This window comes from Strigops habroptila, chromosome 2, assembly GCF_004027225.2.
Source record: "Strigops habroptila isolate Jane chromosome 2, bStrHab1.2.pri, whole genome shotgun sequence".
NCBI lineage: Eukaryota > Metazoa > Chordata > Aves > Psittaciformes > Psittacidae > Strigops > Strigops habroptila.
Genome location: NC_044278.2, coordinates 118,850,114 through 118,876,392, shown reverse-complemented (window position 1 = coordinate 118,876,392; position 26,279 = coordinate 118,850,114). Strand labels below are relative to the sequence as shown.

The 26,279-nt window shown below is 41.9% G+C and overlaps 1 protein-coding gene across 11 annotated transcripts in view; it reads right to left on the bottom strand.

Moving 5' to 3' along the window:
• Positions 1 to 26,279, bottom strand: part of TENM4 (teneurin transmembrane protein 4) — a 1,610,848-nt gene that overhangs the window by 183,165 nt on the left and 1,401,404 nt on the right. For 10 of the 11 annotated variants that reach the window (XM_030476261.1, XM_030476262.1, XM_030476263.1 and 7 more), the window contains 2 exons: positions 8,811 to 8,981; positions 3,260 to 3,474 (listed from right to left, as the gene is read on the bottom strand). In XM_030476261.1, coding sequence (XP_030332121.1) covers positions 3,260 to 3,474; positions 8,811 to 8,981 — 386 coding nt within the window. The remainder of the gene's footprint in view (positions 1 to 3,259; positions 3,475 to 8,810; positions 8,982 to 26,279) is intronic. The other variant, XM_030476271.1, reaches the window with a different exon arrangement.

Sequence of the window (26,279 nt, the reverse complement as noted above, 5' to 3'; positions counted from 1 at the left end):
AGGCACCCAGCTATGGTGAGCTGCTGATGTTACAGTCCAACTGGGGCCATGCTCTATTTGGGGCTTCCTGCCAAAAGCAAAAGTTCATTTTCATAACTATTTACAAGATGCTGCTGTGGATGTTGATGACTTTGCAAAGTTACTGGTTACTAGTTGTAAATAGTAATTGAACCACAAATGGATTGTGTTTTATTGCATTTTAATACATTCAGCGATTTTTAATATGCAACTACAGTTATTGCAAGCAAGGCAGTCGTAGATAAAATGCCACATTAATCAATTCAAATTGGACAAAGGGAAAAATGCCTCCCACAAGCTGTGATGGCCAATCCCTGAGATTTACGATTTAACAGAATTTGGCCTAGGTTAAAAAGAGTTTTAAAAATTATTGGATCTAGGAAGATTAAATAAATAATAATAAAACCATGTAACTTTTACTGTGATTTGTTGAGAAGAATGAGAAGAAATGCCTGGAATTAACAGTAAACCATTTCAGGCTTCTGCAGGCTCTATTTCTAAGACTACAGAAATCTGGAGCTCGTATTTAATTCCTCCTTATTAGTGGCCATGGTTGTTGGCAACATCAACCAGAAGACAGATCACTACAGGTAGAGAGTTTCCCAAAGAGAATGTGGAATAGATTGTTGTTTTAGCATGGATAAATATGACTTTTAACAATTTAGGAATAAATATAACTTTTAACAATTTAGGAATCAATATAACTTTTAACATTTTAGGAATATATGCTGAGGGTCAGCCTTGCGATCAATTCAAAGATCCTGAAATAGAGAACATTAAGGTTCACACAATGGAAGACGGATTATCTAAACAGAAGAAGTATCTAATTATCTAACACATAAGAAAACCTGATTATCAGCTAGGATTTTACTACTGCCATCAACTAGATGATAGGCTGGGGGAAAATAATTGACCCTTTATTAAATTCTTCCAAGGGAGGCTGTATCACTGCTCTGATCATACATTTTGCCAAAGTATTGTTTATGACATTCCTTACAAAACTTGGGAATACGAAACTCAGGAATACAAAACTCATTGGGTAGATTTATGGGATGCAGCAGAAACTGTGGATTATGCAAGAGGAAAGATGAGATTTGTGTAGAATGTATTAACTATGAGAGACAAGTTTACAATTTCAGCACAGAAAACAAGTTACCTATTTAATGACTCCTAAGACTAATAAATTACAGTGAGATTGAACGTCATATAAATAAATACAGGAGAACAATGTTGTAATTGACAGCAGGTTTATAGAATAATAAATCTAGGAAAAGGGATCATTTAAAAACCTAAATTAAATATTAACAAATAATACATCAGTATCGATTCAATATCTGCAGCTTCACTAAGTTATTTCATCAGAACAGGGTGGGATATGTGATTTGTTTCTATAAGTGTACCATGGTTCTTATTGTTTGAATAAAAATGTCCCTCTGGATATTTTTGGTGATGTTTTGGTCCAGATGATGATTTTATGATAGACTTGGCAACTCTCAGTTAGTGGCCACACAAAAAGCAGGGATCTGAGCATGTGCATTGCCTCCTGCATTGTGTCACATTGAGAAACATGGGGCAGATCCCACATTCAACATCTTATTCTTAGCAGAGGCTTTAACTGTTCCACAACCATTGCGTTTTAAATGGGAAACATGGATACACCACTCAGAATATCCCAGCAAAAATGAGGTTAAAGGGAAAAAATAAAGCAGCAATGGTGAGGTTGGTATGAGCTTCTTAATTGCTTAAAACATTACTATGGTTGGGTTTAGTGCCCTGCTGCACTAAAAGGTTTTGCTTTAAGCTCAACAGACCTGAGGTTTAGGTGTTAGATTTTACATTTGTTACTTAAAGAACTAAAACTATTCATGTAATAACTCCTGTTCCATAACAGAAATTAATAATGAACGAGTAAAATCAATACAGACTTCTGATCTATAGTTAGTATTATGTGACCAAGACTTGAGTTTTGATTTAAACAATACAGGAGGTTTAAGTTTTAAGTGTTTGAATCTCCCTGTAAAAAGAGACTGATTAAAACTGGGCAATAACAGCACTGCTGTGTCACTGAATTTATGACCTGCTGATCCTATTGAAACATTTTAATTCTGCAGAAAAGTAGGCAGAGAAAGTGTAGATTTATGACACCTCTTTGACATAAATAAGTTGCAGGTGTGTTAATATGTAGAAAATACCATATTACCCAGGAAAGCTGTAATAAACATATTTGTTTGCTCAAAAAGAAAATAAAAGCAGGGTATTTCTATAAATCTCAAGCAGTTGTGTAGGCTTTTCAGTTAATAGTGGAGGGCAAGGGTAAGTTACAGCATTAATATAAACCTGGTAATATTTTGATAACTTACAAGTGGGAGTAAGATGCTTTGCATTGCCAATGAGAGTTATGTCCTTATGTATTAATCAATCTGGTGAAGAGCAGCTTAGAAACTCAAATGGAATGTAGAGAAGGTAATGTGCAAAATCCTTCTCTAAGGGGATGGTTCTTCAGAGCTTTTCCCAGAACGGGATTTCTTGACATGGCTTTTGCCAAGGTGTGTTAAGAAAAGCAACCACTTTCATTTTAGTCCTACAAAATAATAACTGCATCTTGGTTGCTGTCTAACTAAACTGGAGGCTTTCCATAAAAACTTAGTTTTGTTTGGTTATAACAAAACACCATATAACACCATATAACACCAGTTACTGGGCCCTGACCAATCTCAATCTAATCTGACAGTGGACATGCATGATGTGAAGGGCTGGCTCAAGGCATTTCAGCACAGAAGACACAGTGAATCTTGGTTCCAAGACTGGGGTCTTGCTGTTCTTACCTTGAGAGAGGAAAGGCAGTGGCTGGAAGAGGAGACAGACTTGAGAAACAACAGAGTAGTTAAGAGATGATTCTTTTTGAGTGTGGCTGCTGCTACAAGGGACACTGGATGGACAAGGTGGTATCTCATGCTACTAGGAGCAACCAGCTAATACCCTCAGTGAACACCAGCCCACAAACTCCTCTTCCTCCTCTGGAAGCTTGCTGCCTTAGGTAACTGCCTGCTTGTCTGTGCCTTTAGCCCATAGAGTTAATGTGTGTAAATTTTGCAGTTGTCACTTGATTATCTTTCTCTGAACAGATGACATTTAACATCTTACAAGCATGCATCAAATTCTTGCAATAAACAGCTGAAATACAACAATAAGTCATAAGAACATACAACTTCAGACAACTATTAAATTGAAGTCCCATTACCTGTGTATGTGATGGTGGGAGGCCTTTTCTGCCATAGATGCCAACCAGAGCAGCCTTTCCTAAAGACACATTGAATTTCAGATGCACTGGATGGTCGATGAACACCTGAGATCTCCAAAAGATACCAGGAGGGATCTTCTGTGTGGCTCGTCTGCCAACATCAATTTCTCCAGAGTCTATAAAACTGTCGTCTGGAAAGAAACTACTGGGTTTTCCTGCCAAAACACAGGAACAAAAACCTTGGATTAGCCTCAGATCCTAAAAGTAATCCAATCAGACTGGTATCTCTGACAGTGATCTTGTAAAACAGTCAATTAGTGTCCTGAGGTCTTCAGAGTACTTTGTCTAGCCAATCCATATGATTATGGGAGGAAAACTGGTAGGGTTATTCCTGGCTTCAGGAACTGTTTTGTTTGAAAACATGGACATGAGAAGAGCAACCTGGAGAAAAATGGCTTTTTGTTTAAATGGTAACATCAGAGAGTGTGTAATTACATTGTGAAGAGAAGATAAATCATCTGACATTATAACCTAAACGAATGTAAGTTCACGAATGGAGAAGTCATCGTTAAATTAGCAAAGAGAAGTGTAGTAAGTGTGAGGCAGACATGTCACAGAATGGAATGGTAGTGTGGAGAACAGCAGCATGAATGATGCTAAGTGGGGAAAGGAAAAAGTTTCTCTATGAAAATTCATTCTTGACACTGGTAACAGTATTTGAAATCTGTTCAAGAGTCCAAAAAAAGCTGAAGAAAAAAAAAGGACTGAGAAAAATGAAGGAAATCACACCCTGCACTTGAGTAGTCTCTACTAAGAAACATAGAACCATAGAATCCCAGACTGGTTTGGGTTGGAAGGGAACTTAAAGCTCACCCAGTTCCAACCCCCTGCCACGGCAGGGACACCTTCCACTAGAGCAGGTTGCTCCAAGCCCCTGTGTCCAACCTGGCCTTGAACACTGCCAGGGGTGGGGCAGCCACAGCTTCTCTGGGCACCCTGTGCCGGCACCTCAGCACCCTCATAGTAAAGAAATACTTCCTAATGTCTAATCTAAATCTACCCAATGTCTAATCTAAATCTAGCCCTGATCTTATGATGATAATCATCTGCTTGTGCTTGGCCTCTGGAGCCCCTGCTTCTTCAACCTTTAAGCAGCGAAGTGGCTGAGAGGTTTTAATTGGGTTTCAATACAATCTGTACAGTGTGCTATGAATCTCCATCTTTTCAGAAGACAAGCCAATGGTGGCATCTGTTTCACAAAGCAACCACCAGCTTTGAGAGCCCGGGTATGCAGGTGGTAATCACTATACGTCGTGATGTCCAATGGAGTCAGCAGGGAGCTCAGCATCCCTGGAAACCCTGTCTGAGAGATTCCAGGTTAAAAACTCACACACTCACAGTCCTCAAAACTGGTGGCTGCTTCAAAAGCTCTGGGCTCAAAGGAAGCCCAGGGAATGAGGAGCAGAATGCAAAATCAATGGCCAGAATGTTGCCTTTTCAGCCTTTGCTTCAACCAGTGGCCACAGCTTTACCTGCAGTGCATGAAGACAATGAAGAAGGCAACTGCTTAGCAAAGAGCCTTTATTTGACGACACTTCTAGTTAAGAAGTATGTAGTAGTGTCTCCTTTTGGCTTTAATAAGGGGATCATCATGTCTCCAACAAGGACTAATATTCATTTGAGAAATTCAAGTGAATTTGTTATCTCCGTTAAAGCACACTACTCTGTGTTTGATAGACCAAGCTATTCTAACAAAATGAGGAGGAAACTTTCAAGTAGACACAATATTTTGTAGGAAAATCACATTGTGAGATGTTTTATCTTCCAGAATCCACATTTGGGAAATGGGAAACAAAAATATCTTTTCCCAACTTGGATTCAGGTCAAATAGTCTCAGAATTGACTCGCCATGTTGAAAAGGTGAGTGGTAGAACAACCTTTCATTTTACTGCTTCAAATTATAATATTTCCTTTAATATTATATAATTATAATTATAATCATAGAATCATAAACTCATAGAATGGTTTGGGTTGGAAAGGACCTTAAGATCATCTAGTTCCAACCCCCTGCCATAGACAGGGATACCTCACCCTAGACCATGTCACCCAAGACATGTCATACCAGCACAGACTAGAAAGCAAAAGGTGTATACATATTCATAGCAAAAAAAGCTACTGTTAATTTTATAAGATTCTCATTTATCTTTGTTCACCACATAAATACAGAGGGAACATCTTCTGAGTTTTTGTCCTTTTCTAGTCAAAGTGTGTATTATCAGAAGCAGCTTAGGTAAATTGGACGGTCTTTCTGAATCATTTCGTGCTAATAGAGCAGAGTTGTAGGATGCAAATCAACTAGCTTGCTTCTGAAGGGGATTACTCTATCAGCTAGACTGTTATTATTTATTTGGCATACTGAAAATTACTTTCCACACTGTCAGGATTAAAGGAAACAGTTGCCATGTCTTCATGCAAAGTTTCTTATTCTATTATTGTAAGATGAATAGATTCCGGATTCTATTAAAAAAGAGCTAAAGGCATCACGTAATTTGGTTCAAATGAAGGATTTCTTTTCCTGATTAATACTGACATGTTTTATAGATTCTCAGAAATTCAGATGAAAACCTAAAATATTTGCTATGCACCCTGATTGTTCATTAATAAAGATTGTACATCGGAGTGAATCAGGGAAGCCAAGGATTTAATAAGATAGATCATAGAATCACAGAATGGTTTGTGTTGGAAGGGACCTTAAAGCTCATCCAGCTCCAACCCCCTGCCACGGGCAGGGACACCTTCCACTAGAGCAGGTTGCTCCAAGCCCCTGTGTCCAAGCTGGGTATGATGGATGTTGCTGTGCAAGAGATGGCCTGGAGGAAATCAGTGCAGTACGTGTCCTGCCTGTACAGAGAGCAGCACTTGCTCACATGAGCAGAAATGCTGCTTTGATTGCACAAGACAATTTCACAGAAACACTTCTTTGTTCACATGGTTACAAAGTTCATGTCTCCACTTGGTGGACAGTTCATGTCTGAGAAGCTCATATCCTAAGAACTGTCACATCATGCTGCCAGAGATTGACATTTATCCTGACACAGAAGTCCAAAGAAAGGCTGAATTCAGTCCCTGAAATCCATCCGTGTTCCATCAGTTTCAGCCTACAGTAAGATCAGGCCCTATGGACAGGATACTTCCCAAAGTACAATAAGAAAGCCAATTCAGCTTCTAATCAGAAATGAGGCTTTAATCAGAATATCTGACTCCTTAGAATTAACTTCAGGTCTGAATTCTTAATTGGGCTGTCAATTACTTTGCTCTTTCCACACGTTACCTTGAACTTTTTAGTTGCCATAGCAACTATTCCTAATTTATTTGGATAACAAAACGAACTATTTCATTTCAGGCCTTGCTGAATCTGCTGGTATTTTTGACAGCAAGGTACCCTGACTCATCAAAACACTTCAGAACACACATTTCTCTGCCTTCAATTGCAGTTAATCACATGCTTAAATATAAGCATGTGCTTAAGTGCTTTGCTAAACAGGGATGGGCTTAAACACAGTACTCGGAGCACAGGGACAGATGAGGAGGGATGACTGTTACTGAGAATTGGCAAGCTATTGGTAATGATTCATTCCAAGCAGCTGTAAGGATATTCGAACACATCCCAGCCTCTTTCACTGTGATCAAGAAGACTTTCAAATGTATTTCAATCCATTATTCAATAAATTTCAATCACATGTATTCTGGCTTAGAAGAGCAGCCGTGCAGCACTGCTAGCAGAGTCAGGACAAGATATCCTCCTCTAAAACTTACAGATTCATAGAATCATAGAATGGTTTGGGTTGGAATGGGACTTAAAGCTCATCCAGTCCCAACCCCCTGCCACGGGCAGGGACACCTTCCACTAGAGCAGGTTGCTCCAAGCCCCTGTGTCCAACCTGGCCTTGAACACTGCCAGGGATGGGGCAGCCACAGCTTCTCTGGGAAAAGTCTGTGCCAGCGCCTCAGCACCCTCACAGGGAAGAGTTCTTCCTAAAATCTAATCTAAATCTACCCTCTTTCAGCCAAGAATCCCCTTGGATCGTATAGATCTAGCCAAGATCTATACGAAGCACTAACTTGAGATATCTCCTAATGACATAAGTAGGCTATTTCCCAGATTTCTCTTTTAACAGAGACTTCTGGAAGCAATCAACAATTCTACTGGTGTCTCTGTAAGCATGGCTGGAAAAGAAATCAAGTGGAGGTCTTTCACTTGAATGGCAGTTTTGGATACATCCGTTTCTTTTCATTTTGACTTTTAAAAAGAAACGGACAGATCCAAACTAGATGTTGGGAAAATGAAACATATGGCAAGTTAGCGATAGGAAAAAGGATCTGTTATGAAGTATTTTTGACTACAACAGCAGGCGTATCTGCAGCTTGCTGCACTGTCTAGTCAGGCTTGCTGAGAATAACCCACTTGGCTGATTTGTCCTTGTAGCAACTTGATGTCAGCCATCAGTTGCTAGTAAATACACTGTTTTTAAAGGAACACACATAATTATGGCCTTTATTTGGACTCATAAAGACAGATAAGCTCCTAAAGAACAAAAAATACTACAATTAATTTAAATGAAACATCTAAATATAGGCTTTCAGCCAAAGTCCAGGGAACTCTGTGTAAACTTTGGAGTGCAATGAGTTGCCAGAACAGTAGCATTCTTCTTAACTCTTACCCACAAAACTTCCTCCCCTAAAATAACTACCAAAAATAGCCCATGACTTCAATTTGACCGGACTCTGTTAACCTTGTATAGAGAAGCTTGACAGACAAAAAGAGCTGTCTGAAAATCTCAATTTCTCATTTCTCCAGCTCAGTCTTAGGAGGGATAAAACACCTCCCCTTTGAGCTTACAGGTACTGTTGGCAGTGCTGCCTCTATACAAAGCACAGTAAGATATAAAGCTGCTGAACTGATGACCCATCAGTTACTCTGATTTCAGTTACAATCTCAAGCTGTCAACACATGATGCTTTGTGGAGACCAGGCCTTTTATCTGGCTACTTTTGCAAAGAGATGTCCAACTCTGGGGTGCCAAAAATCACACTGTAAAGTAAATATTTTGGTCTTCAAAACATATGGTACTAGGTGGCAATGAACAGGCAAACTCAAACATGTTTTACTAGTGTAGAGAGACTTGATTCAGTGCTCCAGGAATCATTTATTATTCAAGACTCATTATGTTTCCCATGAAAACAGCCACTCAAGGCAGGGGTTTCATGATGGCTTCTGAAGTATGTGAGATATGGTACAGATGGTTCCACCTTGAGAGTGCCTTGGATTTGTAGTGAAGGTTGCACATAGTTTTATGGCATTAGTGAACATCAGAAGAGTATGAAACTTAGAAAACATAAGGAAAGAAGACCAATGACTACTAGTTGTAGATGTGAAAGACTGGAAAAAGCACCTGGTGATGGCAGCACTGAGGGTAATGGAACATGAGATTGGATGGCTGGAGTTCAGAGGCAGACAGAAGACTCACAACATGGACACACACCAACCATACCTTCACTGGTTCCTTTGCCTTTCCTGTCAGGTAACTCTAACCCTGTGCCCCCCGAAGGATATAAGGAGACGTCCGTTGGCACTGGCCAACTGCTGGCTGTGTCTTCCGTGATCTCATACATCTGCCCTTCCATCGGCTGCAGGTGCCAGTTTAGGCCAAACAGGTGCATGGCTGTGGTGAGCAATGAGAAAAGTCATCTTTTTCTGTTGGGGAGAGGTTCAGAACTACAGGGGCACTTTCTAAAGGCTCCACTGCCTTGGGAGTGGTGATGGCTTTAGGACAAGGATGGCATTAATGTCATCAGACAGCCCCTGCTGCTTCTACCATACCAACTCCACAGGTCTTTCCACCCACTTAAACTCGTTTTAGATCACCTGTACCAATCCATCCTGTTTCTTCCAGTAAAACCACTCCTGACTTGTGGCCTGTGTGAGGGAATAACCAGGCACAGTGCTTCAGAAAAGGGCTGGGGTGACAATGCGGTGAACACAGAAATACAAGGAGTATTTACCAACATACCAATAAATCCTAGGAAACTGCCCTCTGTTTTATGCTACTGTATTCATAACGTATTATATATGTTCTTTTTTATTCCTTTTTATGTTGTTTAAACCCACCAATTATACCCAGAAGCACTTATAGATATCTCTGACAGCTTTTCCTGTAGAAGACCAAATAAAAACTAAGGCAACTGAAGACCCAGCACCACAAATGCGAGCGACTATGACTGAGCGCTCCTTAGTACCACTCAGCTCCTCTTATTCAGATCAAAGATACCTCCTTACAGTCTGAAACCAAGCAGCACCATTTAGCTTTGTGTGATACCAGGGCATAGCTCTCTGTCAAAGTCACCCAATGCACATGTGAATAGATTTCCAGGCATTTCATAAAGGCAAGTGAAGTTAAGGAACAAGACAGAATACTTAAAAAGCAAACACATGGATGAGAGGTATGGAAAATCATATGCTTATACCACTCACAGTTGCTCCTTGAAAATATAAAGCAAAAGAATGTTGTTTCCCATATCAGTCCCCAACATAAACATTTCATACTCAATCAGGCTCCAGTTTAGCTCCAGGCTCTGCACAGCCAAATGATCCCGTATTTGTTACATTTGGAATGACATGTCTTTTTTAAGGGAATGCCTTGGTATTTTACACTATAATTTCTCCAAGTAACTGTACAACGGCACAAGCATCAGAGCCACTTATCAGAAACAAAACCAGTGAAGAAATAGACTATTTCCATAGCCCATAGTCCTCATTTCCTTCTCAAAGATACATCCGAGCTTGGCAAACACTGTTAGGGACAAGAGGTTAGTTCGTTTAAGCCTGTGCATCAGGAACAATCTTTTCAAGAGGATTGAAAAGTAATCTGAGCAGTTCTCCAGCACTACTAAACAAACAGCATGTTTAGGCAATTTTAGCTAAATCAGTGACTTTGTTTTCCACTTTAATCTCAATTAAGTCATCTACCATTTACTAACATGAATAAACTTGTCTTTGCACTACTACACCACAAAACACAGTGAAAGCAAAACACTCCTTTTACCATGTAAGCAGGGACTGGGTTTGTTAATAAAGTCTTAACTGTTAGGAAAGAAAATACTCTCCGAAAACTCCCAACAACAAGGAATCACAGTGAGGAAGGTCTCCTGAGGACCTGCTCAAAACCTGAACGTTTTTATCTAGGCACCCATTCCAAGAAGGATGCCAGCAACACAACAGGATACTTTAGGCATCTGAAAGTACATCTCCTTTGCAGAAAAACTGTGCAAGGGAAGAGAGGAAATCAGGCTGGAAGCAAGGAATTTGCATCAAGCATTTGGCATGGCTGTGCTTGCATAGTATCTTTGTGTTTATATGGCCCTCATCATCTGAGTGCCTGGGCACTTCAGAACTGTTGACCTCATCAGGTAGGAATCTGTTATTTCTACTTCAGTGCAAGGAAACAGAGAACTACAGCAGATTAAAGGACTTAGTTCCCTTGTTTGGGCATTAAAGTGTATTTGTGTGTTAATTCACTTAAGTTACTCCATGCTCACAGGTTCACAAGCCCTAACAGGCATTCCATGGACTGCCCCATCAGCAGATTTTGTCCTAAGCTCAGTGCTCGATGCTGCCTGGGAATGCCATCCAGGCTGGACCTCTCCAAGGACCAGAGTGTTACCCAGGTGCCACTGGATGTTTGTCGTTCCAAGTGGAATGAAACCTGTACTGTTCACTCCTTCAAACTCAGGCAATCCTATACAGCAAGCAGCCTGGATGCCTCTTCAAACCCTAAGTGTTTAATCCCAACTCCATTTATCTTCATATTCAATGACTTGCATGAGCTTATACTGGGCATCACTGGTTCAGGCAAGAATTGAGCCAGTGGGTTGTTTGCTCTGTCCTTTGGATATCACAGTCTAAAAGCCACACGAACTCTTAGGGACACATTGAAAGGCCATTGTTTCCCTGGAAGGACACTGTTTCCCCTCCTCTCCTTAGGAGGACTTTGTTGCTTGTGGAACATTATTTAGTGCAAGAAAATGAAGATGAAGAACTCAGCATTGTTTGGGGTGGGTTGGAAAACTGTGAGCATTTCTTCCAGGCATGTAAAATCCATTTCAAAACACCGGAGAGGAACTGTCTTATGAAGGGAACATCCTGCTTCAGTGTAGTGACAGAACTGGTAGCCTGGAAGTGTTAAGGCCTTTTTGCACATTATCCATCCCCTTGAGCCACTAAATCAACCATTCCATGTCACCATTCATTCCTGAACATATGCAAATTGTTTTACAATGTCCCAATATAGAAAATATGACAGAATAATCTGTAACATAGATACTGTGTTATCATACAGAGATAAAATGCTTGCATTAATACGTTAACTTTTGGTTTTGGTTAATAGATTTTGTCTAAAGCAAAAAGCTTCTTGTGTTCATTGATCCCATCATCACATAGATCATAGAAGCAAAGAATCCTAGAATGGTTTGGGTTGGAAAGGAACTTAAAGCTCATCCAACTCCAACCCCCTGCCACGGGCAGGGACACCTTCCACTAGAGCAGGTTGCTCCAAGCCCCTGTGTCCAACCTGGCCTTGAACACTGCCAGGGATGGGGCAGCCACAGCTTCTCTGGGAAAAGTCTGTGCCAGCGCCTCAGCACCCTCACAGGGAAGAGCTTCTTATATCAAATCTAAATCTACCCTCCTTTCATTTGAAACCATTATCCTTTCTCCTGTCACTAGAGCCCCAGGTAGAAAGCCTCTCTCCATCTTCCTTACAAGCCCCCTCTAAGTATTGAAAGGCTGTAAGAAGGTCTCCAATGATGACCCATGAGATCTATGCACACCATGCATACAAAAGCACGAACATCTGAGAAACACGGAGATTTATTTGAAAAGCATTTCGATTACTAAGTAAGTGGCTTAAAAAGAGTTCAGAAAATGTTCACAAAATAAAAGCCTTTAAGTATTCCCACCCATAAAGCAAACAGATATCATGCAATTCCCACTGCAGGTAGGTAATATCCACAAAAGCTTTCCCGAAACAACAGCAAAGAGTTGGATTTACATTGGAATCACGCTCTGGTAGCAGGTATGTTATTAGGAAATCTTCTGATCAAGACTTTGTTCTTACTATCTTCCAAATAGTAGTGGCAAGCTGGTGGAACATTCCTTGTTCTGTTTGCTCCCTCTAATCACCATACTCATGCTAAAAAGACAAGTAGTAACAGCAGCGGATGTTTTGGGTCTCTACATCTCAGTGGGATGTGTGAAACTGTTGATGCACTCAGCTATTTAAAGGATTTAGGAGAGGTACAAATCAACTTTGTCTTGTGCTAAATTGATGCAAAGTTCTTTCTTGTGAGAAAAAAAAAAGGAAAAGAAGACCATAATCAGGGAAAGAAACCTGAACAACGGATGAGAGGCACAATCATATACTTTGAAGTGTTAATGTTCCTGAAAGCAAAGTGAAGCTGTAAAAATAGTTTGAGATCCCTGATGTTCTCAGTCTCCAGGTCAATGGAACCCACTGTTGACATTTTCTCTGGCTTTTTCTTCCCTTCTTTGCTCAGCTAGACGGAGGATGTGGCTCACAAAGAGCAAATGCCTTCCTAAAAGCCCCTATGTCCGTCTCCCTCTCCCTCCCCAACAGGATGCTCAGTAGATACTCAGCTATTGAAGGCTCCCCATGTATTAAAAGAGCACACTGCAATTAACAATCATTAAAGTGTACCCTTTTGTAAAATACCATGTAGCTTTCACTGCCTGGGAAGCCTCATGACATGCTCTTTGCAGAAGCTTTGCTTCTCTTTGCCATGGCTAATAAAACTCTTGTGTCTGCCTTCTCTTGGAACGGAAACAAGACTTAGGGGAGACCCTGCATGTGTCCTCTCTGGGCTGTTTCAGCACCAACAACTTAGATGATATAAAGGCACCTGGGGCCTCTGGCCCATTATACTCAAGTTTTGACATTAAATCTTTGACTTGCACAACCTTTTAACTGTAGCTAAGCGCTAGCAAAAAGTGCCCTGAAACTTGCTGAGCCAATAACAGAGTTTTCCATGGTGGAATAAACCACCTTATCCTGAGTCCTAACTCACCTCTGGCTGCCTTCTTGGTGGGGAAAAGGAGGAAGCCAAACTCCCATCCTTTCAGGGTTCGATTACTTTGCTGAGTTCAGCATTTCAGTGTGACGTGGCTGTCCATTTGCTGGACTCAGGTTCACTTTAGCAAAGCAAATTTACCAAGAGTTCAGCATCAGCTGAGCTGTTTAACCATCCGAAGAAATCAAAGTTCATCTTGGTGGAATCGAATATTCAAGATGATGATTCTTGATGCTTTAACACATTATCGTTTTGTGTATTGCACTATTCTTACTCCATAGCTGCTTGCAGAGGCCATAAGCACCATTAGCTGATGCTATTATGCCAAATAAAGAGGAATACTGTTTCCAAGTTTGTTTTGAAGAGACCCAGGCTTTTGGGTATCTTTGTATTATTGCCAAATAATGCAAATAATGCCAATATTGTATTTGCTTATGACACAGCAAAACACTAAAGTCAAAACAACTTACTCAGCAAAGTGGAGAACAAAAACTCTGGTACAGCATTTCAGATGAAAAAGGACAAACAAAGGGAATAATTCACATAGTCAACAAAATGGACATCTCTTGGGACAGGTTGATGGAGCGAAGGAGTTAGCAGAGAGAGGCAGATGATTGTGATAGATCACAGGGAGAAGAAAAGATAAGACATGCTTACTGAAGCATGCGAGACCCCCAGAAACCACCCCGGTCAGCAGAACATTGAAAACCACACTGCTGGCCCTTTATTAGCTTGTTGCTTTGCAGCAAACTAAGTGTAATAAATAACCAAACCAATCACTTGTGATGCTTGAAATTAAGGCGACGGCTGAAGCCACCAGCTGCTTGGATACTCTTTGTTAAAGGCATTATCACAACAACTCGCAGACTCTCTTTTCCTCTCTCCTGCCCTGTCCTGTCCTGTCCTCTCCTTTCCTTTTCTCTCCTTTCCTCTTCTCTCCTCATGCTGCTGGCCTGGTGATTCCCCACCCAGGCAAAGCTCCTAGAGAAGCCAGGAATGAATTAAACGACACCAGTTTCACCATTAACAACTGATCTTGCCCTGAAGAGTTTCTCAGAATTGGGAGCTCAACAAAGCACCAAGTAAATCATCACCACTGTGAGCACGGTGCAGAAAGAGACAAGCATGTAGGAAAGACAAAGTCTTTTGGGCTTTTCATCTGAAAAACCTAGGCAGTGTTTCCAGACAAAGAATGCTCCATGCATTGAAACTGTTTTTACCTCAGGATGTCTGCAGGGCTGGAGCAGCTCTGCTCTGGAGCCAGGCTGAGAGAGCTGGGCTGGGGCAGCCTGGAGAAGAGAAGGCTCCTGAAGGGGACACCTTAGAGCAGCTCCAGTGCCTAAAGGGGCTCCAGGAAACCTGGAGAGGGGCTTTGGACAAGGGCCTGGAGGGACAGGCCAAGGGGAATGGCTTTAACCTGCCAGAGGGGAGATTGAGATGAGCTCTGAGGCAGAAGCTCTTCCCTGTGAGGGTGCTGAGGCGCTGGCACAGACTTTTCCCAGAGAAGCTGTGGCTGCCCCATCCCTGGCAGTGTTCAAGGCCAGGTTGGACACAGGGGCTTGGAGCAACCTGCTCTAGTGGAAGGTGTCCCTGCCCGTGGCAGGGGGTTGGGACTGGATGAGCTTTAAGATCCCTTCAATCCAAACCAGTCTGTGACTGTATGATTCTATGTCAGTATATTCTGCATCACTAACACAGAGCAGTGCACAAGCTTTGGAAACACCAGGCTCCTCTGCACAGGCACTGCACCCTCCTCAGCTCAGCTGTGCTAACACAGGGCTCTATCTGGAGAAGAGTTTGCCTCCATTACTCCACTGGTTTCTACAAGCACATCACTGCACTGGTGACAGCAAGGCCAAGGCCAACACAAGCCAAGGAGCTGGAACAGGAAAACCAGATGGAGCTCAGTCAGTGGTTGAGAAGACATTTATACAGCTTGTTCCTTTGCTCTGCTCTCTTTTTGTGGACCCAAGCATAAGAAGATATGTTGTGGCTACAGATTCCTCTTTAACCTTCAGCTTCGACAGCAGACTTGTAATAACACACTCTCTAAAATGAGACCTGAGGTTTGTGTTTTCTCCTAACTGAAAAAAAAGAAGCTGAATTCCACCAGTGAATTACTCAGGGCTAATTTTGACTCAAAGAAATGTATTGCCTTCCCTCCTGTCTTTGGAATCAACTCGACTGTAATTATCTGGATAGCTGTGTCTCTCTACACTGAAATCAGATGATACCCGTAGAAGTGGGAGAATTGACTGTTGCAGAATTAATCATATTTTTGTGACATTCCATGTTATGAAAAAGAGCTTTTCAGCATGAAATAATCACTGGTTTGTCAATCCTCAATAAATCGAGGAAGATATTAAGAGAATAGAAACAGTAAAACAAACACTAAAAAAAAAGAGATATCAACCAGTTTGTTTTTCTCTTTACTTCTGTTCCATTTCAGTGCTGGACAAGGCTTCTGTGTCCCAGTATGGCAGAACATACCAATGCAGGAAGAGCCGAGGACTGAAGTGGCCCTATGGCCTGACTGATGTTGGAAGAGGGTAAAAGCAGTAAGGATGGAGGCAGTACAATTTACCTACTCTCCTTGTTTGTAAGGATAAATCCTGGACCAGACAGATCCAAGATGTTCATCTAGGGGACATTCTGCGTACTGCAGTTATTTAGTACCCAAGTATTTAACAGGTTCTCGAGTCTGGAATTGAACTCTAGGATCTTGACTAAAGATCCCAGTGATTCATAACATCATGAATTCACATCATTTAGACATACAGTTTGGATTTACCACCAACCTGGCAGTGTTCAAGGCCAGGCTGGACACAGGGGCTTGGAGCAACCTGCTCTAGTGGAAGGTGTCCCTGCCTGTGGCAGGGGGTTGGGACTGGATGAGCTTGAAGGTCCCTTCCAACCCAAACCATTCCATGATACTATGATTCTATGATACATACCCGGGTCACTGAGGCAGGCACTGCGGGGCAAGGAGATAGGAATTCCTGCAAAGGCAGATCTTGCATGAACTTTGGCAGTTACCTTGTGACCAAAAACTCTGCACCACATTCTGTGCCTCATTTCTAGTGCCTGAAATTATTTCCTATGAGTAAATTATTTCCTTCCATGGCTTAAAGCTCTTACTCGAGGAATGGAAAACCTGATTTCCGAAATCATCCTCTGCCTGAATGAATGTGAGCTGCACACCAGGACAGACACAGGAATGGAGCCCAGAAGGCAGCCTGATTGCATGTTGTTTAAATGAAGACTCTCAGCTTGTGGCTGGGAGGTCTTTTGGATCTGCTCCCTGACCTGTTGGTTTATTTGACACAAGAGAATAGTTGAAAAGGCACAAGGAGAGACATTTCAGGTGATGCTCATTATTGTAAATTCCTCATCTGCCCCTGACTCCTCAGTGATCCATCTTCAATGAGAAAGAAAGGGTTTACAAGCCTTCTTCACAGACTGGGCATGAAGACACTCTGCTGGGCTGGGCTGCGAGTACTTCATGCTGAGAACTGGAGAATCTGTGTGAAGAATCCTTGTGTGAAGGGATTAGAATGAAGGATTTAGATGATATAACAGAGAGTGTTTGTTTGTGGTGACAGGACAAGGGGTGATGGGTTTAAACTGAAACAGGGGAAGTTCAGGTTGGATATAAGGAAGAAGCTCTTCCCTGTGAGGGTGCTGAGGCGCTGGCACAGACTTTTCCCAGAGAAGCTGTGGCTGCCCCATCCCTGGCAGTGTTCAAGGCCAGGTTGGACACAGGGGCTTGGAGCAACCTGCTCTAGTGGAAGGTGTCCCTGCCCGTGGCAGGGGTTGGAACTGGATGAGCTTAAGGTCCTTCCCAACCCAAACCATTCTGGGATTCTATGATTCTATGGTGGGTTTTTAGGACCTTAAGTAAGAGGTAGGTGCTTTCACAGCCAGCTCAGTACAGACACATGCTATGGAATACATCCAGTAATACTTGGGACCCTGCCTGCTGCCTGATCATTCCTCCACATTCAGAGCTCAAACTACGCAAGTACCAGCAGTGTTTCTTTCAGAGGTAATTCAGGCTTCCTGCTTCCCTCAATCAGAATCACCATGTATAAAGGAGGAATTCAAATTCCTACCTCTTAAAATTCTGCCACCAGAGAGGGAACTGCCTGTGGGGAAAACAAAGCATTGTGGTAATCACCTAAAGTCCCGGCTGCAAATGCATTTACTTGCTTTGATTTGACACAAACCAGTTATTCTTTGACCCCTCCTGACTGAAGAGCTGTATCAAAGCTTTCCAAGACAGAAGCAGATGGTCTACCAAATAGTATTAGTTCCTTCTTAGGAGAACACTTTATATTTAAATTCAGTTCCCCATTGCTCTTAATAGGGAAGAAAAAAAGAAAGAGCTTCCAGCTGAAGCATCCCATTTCTTTGAAACCTTTAAGGAAGTGACTAGAAAGACACATTATAAAATGAAGCAGTTAGTTAAACTCAATGTTTGTTCAATGCAAAGAGTCAGCACTTCCTATTCAATGTCTTCCTAATTACCCCTGGGGATCAAAGACTTTCAAGTGATTGCCTGGCCATTCAAACCACTAATAGATGTTCACTGGCCCCTCCAGTGCTAGAGCAGCTTGCTGGATGCTCCTCATTTCCTGCAGGAAAGGGAAAACGCAGTTTTAAATGGGTAAATGTAAATGTTTTTATGGGTATTTTAAGGAGCATTTCTTTTTAAGTGTCAACCTATAGTTAAAAAATTGACATAGAAGTGGTGTGGTTTATCCAAGGAACCGTCTGCTTAAATACAATCTGTCGTTCCCTTCACCATCTACACCACTATGAAAGCAGAATAGAAAGCTGAAAGATGGACCTCAGCAACACTTTGCTGCTACGAGGCAGCTTACTGCATTGAAGAGATGTATTTCACCCCACAGCTCTAGTAAATTTGGTGTTACACATGCTCAGGCCTCTCTCAGTAACATAATATTTTCCTTTCTAGGTACCTTTTCTGGCAGAGACCATATTCCTATGAATATTACTGAGATCTTTCGTCAAGATCAAAGTCAATTATAAGATGGTCCCACTGTACCTCTAAATGGAGTTTTAATTTGTGTGTATAATATTAGAAATAATGGTGCTCCCATTGGGGTACTCACTTCAATTAGAGAAATGAGGACAGGCAGCACTACCAGAGGGCCTCCTACCTTGTTTTGCAATTACTACATTTCTGGGCTAGCCTGGTATGGACAGTATAATTTGACAAATGCCATTTCATTACACACATATAAATTGGGAGACCCTAATTAAAAAGGGTGTAATTTACATAGGTAAATCAACAACCTCTCACAAGCTTCCTTCCTTCTTATCTCTACCAGATATAAGGAAGCAGCCTTCTAGCTAATGGCTGGAGAGAGGCTTTGGACAAGGGCCTGTAGGGACAGGCCAAGGGGAATGGCTTTAACCTGCCAGAGGGGAGATTGAGATGAGCTCTGAGGCAGAAGCTCTTCCCTGTGAGGGTGCTGAGGCGCTGGCACAGACTTTTCCCAGAGAAGCTGTGGCTGCCCCATCCCTGGCAGTGTTCAAGGCCAGGTTGGACACAGGGGCTTGGAGCAACCTGCTCTAGTGGAAGGTGTCCCTGCCCGTGGCAGGGGGTTGGAGCTGGATGAGCTTTAAGTCCCATTCCAACCCAAACCACTCTGGGATTCTATGATATCAGAGACCCTGCCTTCCAAAATTAATACAGTAAGTTGCTTAGTGTCCAAGAAATACAGTTTGCTGTGTAAAACCACAAACAATCCCTGCTTTCTTCTATCACCCCAACAAAACAGAGGTGGGATGAGTGTTTAAATGCAGCATCCCAGTTTAAGGGTTAAGATCTAAATACTGCTGTAGAGCTTGATGTGAGAGCTGACCTCTCCGGTGGCTGCCTGCTCATCCCTCCTTCTGAACACAAACATGATTTCATTATAAGGACAAGTAAATTATTTGAGAGCACTGCTTGGGGTGCAATTCTAACGTCAGCTGAGAACTGCATTAGTTTTATTAGTCATCATGTACATTCTAATAGCACCAGAGCTCCAGCTGTGCTGTGCTAGTTGATGTAAGAAAAATGAACAAAATGACAAGCTCAGAATCCCTTGATGGCCAAAGCAGAGGTTTAACTTGAGCTTTACTTAGAGCCTGAATAAAACGAGTGCCTTCAAGAACGTGTTGGAAATGCTGGAAATTCAGCATGAATTGACACATTTTGTAGATCTGCAGGTATATTCAGGAGCATCTCACTGTTTTAACTGCTTTGGACAACAGATACATGACTGTTTGCTAAGCAGGTTAAGAATGTTTTCATTTATTTTCTAATTTTTCTTCACATAGACTTGAAAACCAAGAGATTTTTCCAGCAGTTCATTTGGAGAGGGAAAAAATCCTTTATTTTCCTGTACAAATGCTCAGCAAATAGATACAAAAGTACAGCCTGGGAAAGCTGTGAAGTGGGTGACACAGCACAATCATAGAATCATAGAATGATTTGGGTTGGAAATTACCTTAAGATTATCTAGTTCCAATCTCCTGCCATGGGCAGGGACACCTCGCACTAGACCATGTCACCCAAGGCTCTGTCCAACCTGGCCTTGAACACTGCCAGGGATGGAGCATTTACCACTTCTCTGGGCACCCTGTGCCAGCACCTCACCACCCTCACAGTAAAGAGCTTCTGCCTTACGTCTAACCTGAACTTCCCCTGTTTCAGTTTGAACCCATCACCCCTTGTCCTATCACTACAGTCCCTGATGAAGAGTCCCTCCCCAGCATCCTTGTAGCCCCCTTCAGACACTGGAAGCTGCTCTGAGGTCTCCACGCAGCTTCTCTTCTCCAGGCTCAACAGCCCCAATGTTCTCAGCCTGTCTCCATACGGGAGGTGCTCCAGCCCCTCATTGTTGCCTCCTCTGGCCTTGCTCCAACAGCTCCACGTCCTTCTTACATTGAGGACACCAGAACTGCACACAGTCAATTAATGACACGAGAATATTTTTTCTCTCCACAGAAAATAGGCAAAATCCAGGACAGGTCTTTCAGGCACTACAAATCTAAGGGAATGGTTCAGATCAGTGTGAAAAGCTCTCTCAATAACAAAACTTAACCCGATGATTTGTTCCCTTGGTCTTAGGACTAAATCCAGGACATACATAGATTAAGGCGAATGCTGGCAAGTGCAACCCGGAGTGTTCTCTTAAAAAGACCCACAGCCATCTTTAATTACACCTAAAAAAAGCTTCTGCTAAAGAAACTCAAAGTTCGCCAAGTCGAGCACTCAAAAGTGAGCAAAGAACAGAGTTAAGATCGCTTGTGTGATTTCACATCAGCCCCTGTATGCATATGCAATAGCCTTTAATTCCCTCATCACAGGCTATTTTTTTTCCACTGGCCCAATGCTGAGCAGAACAATGGCACAGAAATTGCCACTCAACCCTGGCAGCTCCAGCATTGTAGCATGTTCAATTGCTTTCTAGGGATGCCATATGTGCAGCCTGGTTGGTAGCAGTAGGAGGGGGCTGGAAAGGGAGGGAATACACTCAGTGCAGACATTTTGCTACTGTTCTCTGAATAGGTCCCTACTGAGCATGTGTGAACTCAGGTTTTCTACTTTTGTGGCAGTCAGATCTGGGTGGATTTGGGATATGGTAAAGGACACGGAGCTGTTGGAGCAAGGCCAGAGGAGGCAATGAGGATGATCAGGGGCTGGAGCAGCTCCCGTACAGAGACAGGCTGAGAGCATTGGGGCTGTTCAGCCTGGAGAAGAGAAGCTGCGTGGAGACCTCAGAGCAGCTTCCAGTGTCTGAAGGGGGCTACAAGGATGCTGGAGAGGGACTCTTCATCAGGGACTGTAGTGATAGGACAAGGGGTGGTGGGTTCAAACTGAAACAGGGGAAGTTCAGGTTAGATATAAGGCAGAAGTTCTTTACTGTGAGGGTGCTGAGGCGCTGGAACAGGTTGCCCAAAGAAGTGGTAAATGCTCCATCCCTAGCAGTGCTCAAGGCCAGGCTGGACAGAGCCTTGGCGTAGTGTGAGGCATCCCAACCCAAACCATTCTATCAGTATACGAGTCTATAAAATAACAGTAGGTCCAACAGCAAAGTTCTGCGTAAGTGAATGACCACACATAGGGATCCATACCCCTACTCTCACTAGTCTATTTAGGGTTGTTCACTTGTGATTACTTAGAATCCAGTTTCATCGTTACATAGGAATGTATCCAAGTGCTTGCTTGGGGACATAACACACTGCCTTGCCTCTTTATCCCCAAAGACTATGTTGATTGTAGTGAATTAAACAGTATCAAGCACTGTAACGTGATAATCTATATAATTAATTCATTAGAAGGGACTCTTCCAAGATTTTGGCTCTGCTCAGCCAATACCTTCCGAATTCCTGGGCACAATTCAGCTAGGAAGGACGAGAGATCACTCACAATAGATAGTTTTGAGTGTCATCATCAATAAGAATTGAACATTATAGAAATGCACCCACTCTGGACCAGCTGGATGCCCAGAATGGTCCCACGTACATGTTTTACAACTTGGAGTAGTCCGTGATGCAGCTTGACTGGATAAAGTGTACAAATATAAATACACTGCTACTGACCACTTGGATTAATACTGTTTGGAATATCATTAGATTTCTTTAGCAAAAAGCCTCAGGAAGCCCTTTTGATGCTTGAATTCATCATCGTTTCTGCCAGAATCAAACAAGGTCCTATTCCAATGATAGTTCAATTAGAGTTTCTTTTGAAATACTTAGTGTAAGCGTAGCCATCGTCTCTGCTAACAGCCTTGATCTGCTTTGCTTTTTAAGGAGTCTCTGCATAATGAAGGGATGCTACAGTTGTACAACACAAGCAAGGTGCAATGCTGCTGCTGTCTTATGTGCTACCATATTTGAAAACAGCTAACATATGCTGTTCTTAACATCTTCCTAGGCAAAAACTTCTGGCTGCAATAAGGACAGGCTTGGAAGCTAAGGTATGATAAAATCAAATAAACTGGAGATAGACCCACAGAATCACAGACTGGTTTTGGGTTGGAAGGGACCTTAAAGCTCATCCAGTCCCAACCCCCTGCCACGGGCAGGGACACCTTCCACTAGAGCAGGTTGCTCCAAGCCCCTGTGTCCAACCTGGCCTTGAACACTGCCAGGGATGGGGTAGCCACAGCTTCTCTGGGAAAAGTCTGTGCCAGCGCCTCAGCACCCTCACAGGGAACAACTTCTGCCTCAGAGCTCATCTCAATCTCCCCTCTGGCAGGTTAAAGCCATTCCCCTTGGCCTGTCCCTACAGGCCCTTGTCCAAAGCCCCTCTCCAGCTTTCCTGGAGCCCCTTTAGGCACTGGAGCTGCTCTAAGGTCTCCCCTTCAGGAGCCTTCTCTTCTCCAGGCTGCCCCAGCCCAGCTCTCTCAGCCTGGCTCCAGAGCAGAGCTGCTCCAGCCCTCGCAGCAGCTCCACAGCCTCGTCTGGACTTGCTCCAACAGGTCCAATAGAAAAAGCTGGTGACGGTGGGAGAGATTTTCATTTAAACAGAGAGATTCAACAACCTCTAACTACCTATTTACTGAGCATCAGATTCTGATTGCTCAAGGTGAAGTGTTTCAGTGGTCCTTTTGGAGCTTTTAAGTTCCAGCATCAACAGTGGTGCTGAAATCCTGTCAGAGAGGGAAAGAGGGGATTGATTCTTTACTTTACAGGTCATCTAGTACATTGCCTGGGTAGTATACTTCACACCACTTCTCTTAACACTCTAAAGATGTATCTCTACCACATAGCTCAGCTTTAACTACAGGTAAAAACCTTAGAGAATGCATTGCTGCACATATCCAACAGAAACATATGACCTGGCTGCAAAACAGGCTTCGAAGCCATCTTCTAATTTACACTAGAAAAGGATGAGAGAGAAACACTAAACTATAACTGAGGAATATTTTCCACTGTCAGTGACATCCCTTAACTGAGCTTACTCATGACAAGTTATCCACAAAAATGTATGGTATTTAAAAACACTGAAAGAAAGCCCATTACAGGCAATGTTTCTTTCTGTCTCCACTTAACTGCAATTAAATTTCACACTAATTAATGAAATAAAAACATGGACTCGAGGAGAACCCCTTCCAGTAGATATTAAGATCTGGAAAACTGATTCCTTTTCAGTGTCTCTGTGGAAAGGTCAATCTAAGCCGTGAAATGAAGATTAGAGCATCACATCTGTGCCACTGTCATAAAGGTGATGTCAGTGTGCTGTTATTTTCCTTGGGGGGGGGCTTATAGCAACTCACTAAAAGCATCTGGTAAAAGCCTATAAAAACTGAGAGCCCATCTTACCATTTAATAAGAACAGATGGAATTAAATTCATCCCTTCTTGTATTAAAGATTCTTAGATTTAAGAAAGGATCAGGCATTTAAAGGGCTATGGGTGATGTTATGTGACTGATGTGTGGTTTCTTGATAGAAACTCCCAGATCAGATGGAGCCCTCTGGACATACAGCTTCAACCTGCTTCCAACAGGCTAAAGACTCAGTCATATTGGTGGTCTACTTCTAAATGGAATTCTTCCAGTGATCCCCCAATGATGAAAGAGGATGAGACTTTGACATAGGGACCCCTTAATTCAGTGTCAAAATAGAACAATAAGCAGAAGTAAAAAAGGAATATATAAACCCCCAGAACAATAGGGAAACAGAGAGTAATCAATATAAATCTGAGGCCATGCAGAGAGTTGAAAGAAGCTGAGGACACAAAGAAAAAGATACATGCATTGAAAAAAACACAATGAACAATAGAATGTTTTTTAGGTGTATTGAAGCCTTGTAAACCGAGCAACACTCAGCTATGGAACTGATGGAGATGGGACATTGTTAATGATTTATAGCAAAGGCTAAAGCGTTCAGTAAGATGTTTTGTTCTGGATTTTGAAAATAACTACAATAACATGATTATGTATTTCACAAGAAATAAGTTGGGGTTTTTTTCCAGTCCATTAATAACCAAGAATTATATTAAACTACATCTATTCAAGGACAAACAGTTTGAAATCTGCAGGCTCATTTAACTTGTAGCCAGTAAATGAGACAGCAAAGAGGAATCTGACTCACTGATTAATACTGAACCAGCTACCAAGAGATTAGAACTGGGTTAATGCTGTATAGATATTTAAGAAGGGAAAAGAAGAGGATGCGAGTCACTTAGAACAGGCAGCCTGACATCCATCATACACAAAAGAGTGGCAAACATAATACAGAATTCAACTAATGAAGAGTACAGTGAATGCATGGTCACTCAGGCCAACCATACTGCTTTTCTGATAAATAGATCTTAAGAAATAAAGAGTTACTCATTTTCTGGCAATGTGACAGTTTAGTGAGACATTTGGTTTAATTTGGTAGGACTTTTGATTAAAGAAACGAGCACTTTCCAATGGTAAAAAGTAATGTATGGATCTGTCAAACTGACAGGTCTTAAAATCATCATTGCTGCTGAATAACCATCAAAATATCTTGTGAAATTCAACATCTGACAGTCAGCCTGAAACTCTCCAACTTTCACATCAATGTTACATCAATGAGGATGACAAACCATGCAGATGACTCAAAGACTATTCAAGTGACAAATACAACGACGAGGACAGAACAGATAAATAAAAGAGCTGGACAGCTACTGAATTTGAGTTATCTGAACAAAATGTGCTCAAGGTTCAAACAAAAGGTGTCATGAGCCATCTCATACACTTAGAATCATAGAATGGTTTGGGTTGGAAGGGACCTTACAGCTCATTTAGTTCCAATAAGGGATCGCAAGCTGTGTCCCTGAAAAGGGACACTCACAACTGGAAAGCAGAGAGTGAAAATCACTGCAGGAGCAAGCACAAGAATATAACAATATCGTTGTATAACAATCTCCAAATGTAATTTTTATATCCACAAAGAGCTAATGAGATTCTTACACATATAAGTTGGGAAAAAGTGAACTGAAATATGGTGACTTACATAAGGTATGTGACTTACATATGTAAAATGGTAGAGTAACTAGCTGGAGTTTACTAGTCTTCAGTGTCCTAAGAGGTCAGCCTACACGATCTGACAGTGTTTATGGCTTTTGCCATTGAAAATGAAGAAAAGAGTCTTAAATAAAAATGATGGGAATCTTCCTGCTTCTTCCTTCTTCCAATAAGGACTGAATTAGCTCCCAAAAGATGCAGTAGTGACCAGGCTCTTTGTCAGTGTCAGACTTTCTCAGTGCAGACTTTCTGCTTTGCACTGAGTTCAGAACATGTTGCTATCAAATGGAATACCTGAATATTAATACTTGACAGTTTGCCCACACTGAGCAACACTAACAAAATGAGGAGGTTTATATTATCTTCTACTATCCTTTTCCAGGAATGTTTTCTGGCAGTGTCTCTCTTTCAATAGTGTATACATCATCATATATTTTTCTTACCCCAACAGTTTTTATGTCAGGTTACAGATCTTATTTAGGTCGAAACAGTGGATGTTCTTTAATGGAGTTTATATGGTGAGCTTTTTAACATCCCACCTGAATGAATTTATCTCCACAAGAATAAAGTGGGATCTTGTACCTTTATCACCTTTATTTTAAAGCTGTGGTTAAATCACTTGGACTTCCTTTACTCTAAACCATAAAGCTACTATCCAAACATACAATGCAACATCCAAACCAAGAAAAAAAGATGCACACAATCCTTTAATAATACAAACAGCTCTTTGCAGGTGATGGAAAATCAGATCTGAGATATAATTCATACCAGCACGCACCTAAAGCTGCAATGACAGACAACAAAGCAGGGGGAAATTCAAGACTGAATATAGCCTGTCTTGGGTTTAATATTGTGTCTTT